The sequence below is a fragment of the Lagopus leucura genome, unplaced genomic scaffold, assembly GCF_019238085.1.
Source record: "Lagopus leucura isolate 7727_CA_CO unplaced genomic scaffold, USGS_WTPT01 Super-Scaffold_100004, whole genome shotgun sequence".
NCBI classification, from domain to species: Eukaryota; Metazoa; Chordata; class Aves; order Galliformes; family Phasianidae; genus Lagopus; species Lagopus leucura.
Genome location: NW_024962264.1, coordinates 57682237 through 57686667, shown reverse-complemented (window position 1 = coordinate 57686667; position 4431 = coordinate 57682237). Strand labels below are relative to the sequence as shown.

Sequence of the window (4431 nt, the reverse complement as noted above, 5' to 3'; positions counted from 1 at the left end):
AAAAATAAAAAATAAAAAATAAAAAATAAAAAATAAAAAATAAAAAATAAAAAATAAAAAATAAAAAATAAAAAGCAAAATCTTATAGAAGCATATCTCATCAAAGAAAACTTTGGCAATGTACAATAACACCACAAAGCACACGCTAACACATACTTGATGCAACATGACTTGGGACAGACCCGACTTAGGGGGTAGCCTAAGAAGTTGCTGTACTCCCCACCCAGCCCCATAAGCGTAAGGATTAGTGAAATTCTGAGCATTAAATAAACAAGCAAACAAACAAACAAACTGGTGCCCGCAAACTAGATATTGTAACCCAGATGTACCTCACCAAAATCAACTTGCTGCCATTCGCACACACACTCTCAGACAGAGATTCCATCTGCTCTTTTCCCCCAGCATTGTGCCAGTAATTCACCCTCTACAACTTTCCTCCTTCCACCCCCTATCCCTCCTCCTGCATTTAGCTGATAGCCCCAACCTCTACTGCTAATTTCTTCATCCAAACAAAAAGCAATGTTGCTCAGATACCAGAGTAACAGTCAGTTGATTAGAAGCTTCCAGACTTAAGGGTCCTTTCCATTTCATCCAGCATCACTTTCTGACACTCAGTTCTGCTTCTGGATTTTGGAGTGCTGCACACGTGACCAATGACAGTCCTAATTTAATTCTCAAAAGATTTCCTAAGAGAAATCTGTGTTTTGGTGGCTGCTTGGCTATTGTTTTGTACATTATAGAATACAGCTCACCTTTCTTGACTTAAGAAATTTCATTGTAGTGGATGACATTTTAAAGCATCTTTTTATTATTATTATTATTTTTAAAAACTCTGCTAAGAATCTCAAATTTCAGGAGCAGTGACTACTGGTTTATGTCCAGTCTGATTGCTCATTGAAACCTGAATGCTTTTGAAAGGAGAAAAAGCTGTGTAAGTAGGCCTTGCAACTTCAGCTTCATCTACATCACAAAGAGCAGACAACAGGTTAATGAATCTACGCATTTTGTCAGTGGCACAAAGCTGTACATTTCCTTTGGGAAATGAAGATCTGAAGCACCAACTACATTTGAGCAGGTAGCATATGGCATGACAGCAGTGATGATGAATAGGAGCAAGTTCCTCCAGGACAAGTACAGTAGGGAAAGTGGCTGCAGTGTGGCTTTTGACATGCTGGGGTTCACGCTGCCACCACACAGTCACTGTCACTTGGGTTCATGGAGAAATGATGGGATATCCACTGATAGGGCAGAGGCTGCAGCACACAACTCAGCACCCATGGGGTCTGCTGTGCTCTGCAGCTGCAGGTCTGAAGGGCTCAAACATGCCCTGTGGGACAGCCCAGTGTGGTTAACTTCTTCCACAGGGTGTGGTAGTCTTTGAAGAGATTACACAGTTCATTAACTGCTCTGTTTTCAGTCAGGTCAGGAGGAAGTGTACAGCAGCAGAAGAAAATCTTGCATAAGAAATATATCCCATAGAGTTCATTAAATAAGCCAAGTACAATTTATTATTATTAGCCAGCTTCTTAAAATGAACCTGCCACACACGCAGTTTTGCAGCATTATTCCAGTAATAAGAAGCAGAAATTTCAACATAAGGCTTTATTTAGGTGTTGATAACACCTTGCCCATTTTTTCTCTGAGTTGAACAGCCACTCCTTCACTTCTAGGAGTCACTGCTACTCTGAATGAGGGACCAGTGGTGTCTCTCAGGGGTCAGTACTGGGTCCAAAGCTCTTTGTTATCTTCATCAGTGACATCGACAGTGGGATTGTGCACACCCTCAGCAAGTTTGCAGATGCCAACAGGCTGTGTGATGCAGTTGATGTACTCAAGGGAAAGAAGCCATTCAAAGAGACCTAGACAGGCTCTAGCAGTGGGACCCAGGAAAAGAGAAGGCTCTGGAGAGATCCGAATGGCCTTTCAATATCTAAAAGTGGGGCTATGAGAAAGAAGGGAACAGACTCTTCAGCAGAGTCTATTGTGACAGGACAAGGATAAATGGTTTTAAACTAAAAGAGAGGAGGTTTAGATTGGATATAAAAGACATTTTTATAAGGGTAGCAAAGCACAGGAACAGGTTGCTCAGAGAGGTGGTGGATGACCCATCCCTGCAGACACTCAAGCTCAGGTTGGATGGGACTCTGAACAACCTGATGGAGCTGTAGGCATCCCTGTTCACTGCAGGGAAGTTGGGCTAGATGGCCTTTTGGGGTCTCTTCCAACTCAAATGATTCTATGATTCTGTGAATTTAGAACACTAAGAAGATACACAGGAGTGTTCCCAAAGGTTTCATAAATGGTAAGTGCAAGTCCTTTTAGCAATATTACCACATAAGATCTGCTCCAACAACATTAAACACCTTGGAAAAATCCTGCAAACAAGGTGATTTGGACCACGTAATCTATGCTTATTAAAAACTCCAGCGAACACCTGAAACTTTCAGCACAAGCAAATTAAATGCACACAGGGTTAAGTAACAAATAAGGCAGTACAAATGATGGGAGTGCTGTCAAATTAGAAAACCCAATGCCCACTTTATTTTCAAGTGCCGCAGACAGCAAGGTTTAGAGCACACTTCAGCACCCTGAAGTTTTCTCATATATGACCTGCTGCAGAAGGCACACAGAGCCTCATGCAAAGCTTTACAGATCTTGGAACATGAGCTTCAATTTCTCCATGACCTGTCTCTCCTCGTGCACTACTTCAAATATTTGCTCAAGTTTCAGCAATGCCAAATAAAAGCAAAATGAAACAAGAAGGGAAAAAGAAAAAAGAAAGAAAAAAATTACTCAAAATAATATTAAGTCTGTGGCAATATTTTAAATAAATGAGTAAGTAATCAAAGCAAGTAAGCCTCCAGCAATCTGTTTGATAGTGGCTGGGAAACAACAAGTGGTCACACCTTCCCCAGCGGTGCTACTTTCCTTTACCACTATCAGTGTGCTGCTCTTAGCACAGGCTGTCACCCTGCATAAAGGTGCAGTAAGGAAGTTTCATATCGGACCAAAACAAAGACCCCCAGGCATTGGAGAGCTGCTTACTTGTAAGAGTCCATATTTTTTTGCTCTTATCACAGATCACAGAGCTCCAATAGCCTTTGGAAATGTTTTTACCAACTCAACTTCTTCTTTCAGCACAGGGTGCAATGCTCGCGTACTATGAACCTTCAGTTGCTTTTGTTTTAAAAGTACACTGGTTTGCATTTCAGTTTTCCAAGCACTATTCATGATTTTGCTTTTTTGGTCAGTGGGTGATAGCCCCCTTTCCAGGTTAAAATCAAACACAGTTGCAAGCAGTAAACACCGCACAGGCACAGAAGGAAGTTTTAGGATCTTTCAATAGACGCTGCTAAGGCTTCTTATCGACCATAGGCACCTGATTTTCGCGCACCCGGCCCTGCACACCGCTGCTGGGACGGCTCCGGGCAGACAGGTGCGTGCCCACCCGCGGCCCCCGGGCTGCTCCCTGCCCTCCCTAGCTGAGCGCAGTGCAGCCCCGCTCTCCTCGCCCTGTTTGCAGGAGCTGCTCGCCCTGCGGGCTCTCTCCCACCGCGTGGTCGGCTCTGTCCCGTCCCCGCCGCCCCCCTCCGCTCCCGGCTCGGGCAGCCACGGTATTTTTAGCTCAGCCCAGCCGGCACCGAGTGGGGACGGCTCCGCGCTGCAACCTGAGCCCGTCCTCACTCGGGGACTTACTCCGGCTCCCACGGCCGCCGTGCCCCAGCCCGCTTCTCCTCCCCCCTTATCCAGCTGAGAAAGGTCACAAATCCTCCCCTTCTCCCCCCAGTCCGCACCCCTCCGCCGCCGTCCCCGCTCCCCTCGGGCTCCTTACGCTACTTGCGCTTCTCCCCGCGCGGCGGCCGCCCGCTTCCCGCGCCACCAGCGTATCCGCCTCGGGCGCCGCCGCAGGCTCCATGCCGCCGCCTCCGCACGTGCGCAGCGGTCGCGCATCTCCGCCGGGCAGCGCGCGGGGCGCGGCCGTGGGAGGCGGGGGGTGAGCGAGGGGCAGCGCGGCCGTGCCCGAGCTCCGCTCCGCCACCGCAGAGATTGGCCTGTGCGGAGGGAGGGATAGGGTGGTCCAGAGCGCTGCTGAATAACTTAAACAAATAGCCGTGAGCCCCGGGGAGGCGGAGGGTTTCCGCGCTGCTTGGGGGGCGGTGGTCAGCGCTTCCACCTCTTCGTTCCGCAGGTGCCTATTTGCAAACACGCATCAAAACGCTGAGAGTTAAGCTGCACCTTCCAGTTGGCAACGCATGTGCCTCAGACCAGTCCTAAGTACATCTGGGAACTATTCCCAGATGTCTGCAATCCATAGTGGTGTAAATCTGCACTCTTTCCACCGCTAACGTGCCACATACCTCACAACTACCTTGCAGTTCTCAAAGACACAGAAGTTAAGCCGTAAAGCACAGCAGGTTTGAAGGCAGACTG

General features: G+C 47.5%; 1 protein-coding gene across 1 annotated transcript in view; it reads right to left on the bottom strand.

The window, feature by feature from the left end:
- SLC2A9 (solute carrier family 2 member 9) overlaps positions 1 to 3916 on the bottom strand; it is an 86067-nt gene extending 82151 nt beyond the window's left edge. The window contains exon 1 of the mRNA XM_042871686.1: positions 3833 to 3916. Coding sequence (XP_042727620.1) covers positions 3833 to 3916 — 84 coding nt within the window. The remainder of the gene's footprint in view (positions 1 to 3832) is intronic.
- Between the last annotated feature and the right edge of the window lie 515 nt (positions 3917 to 4431).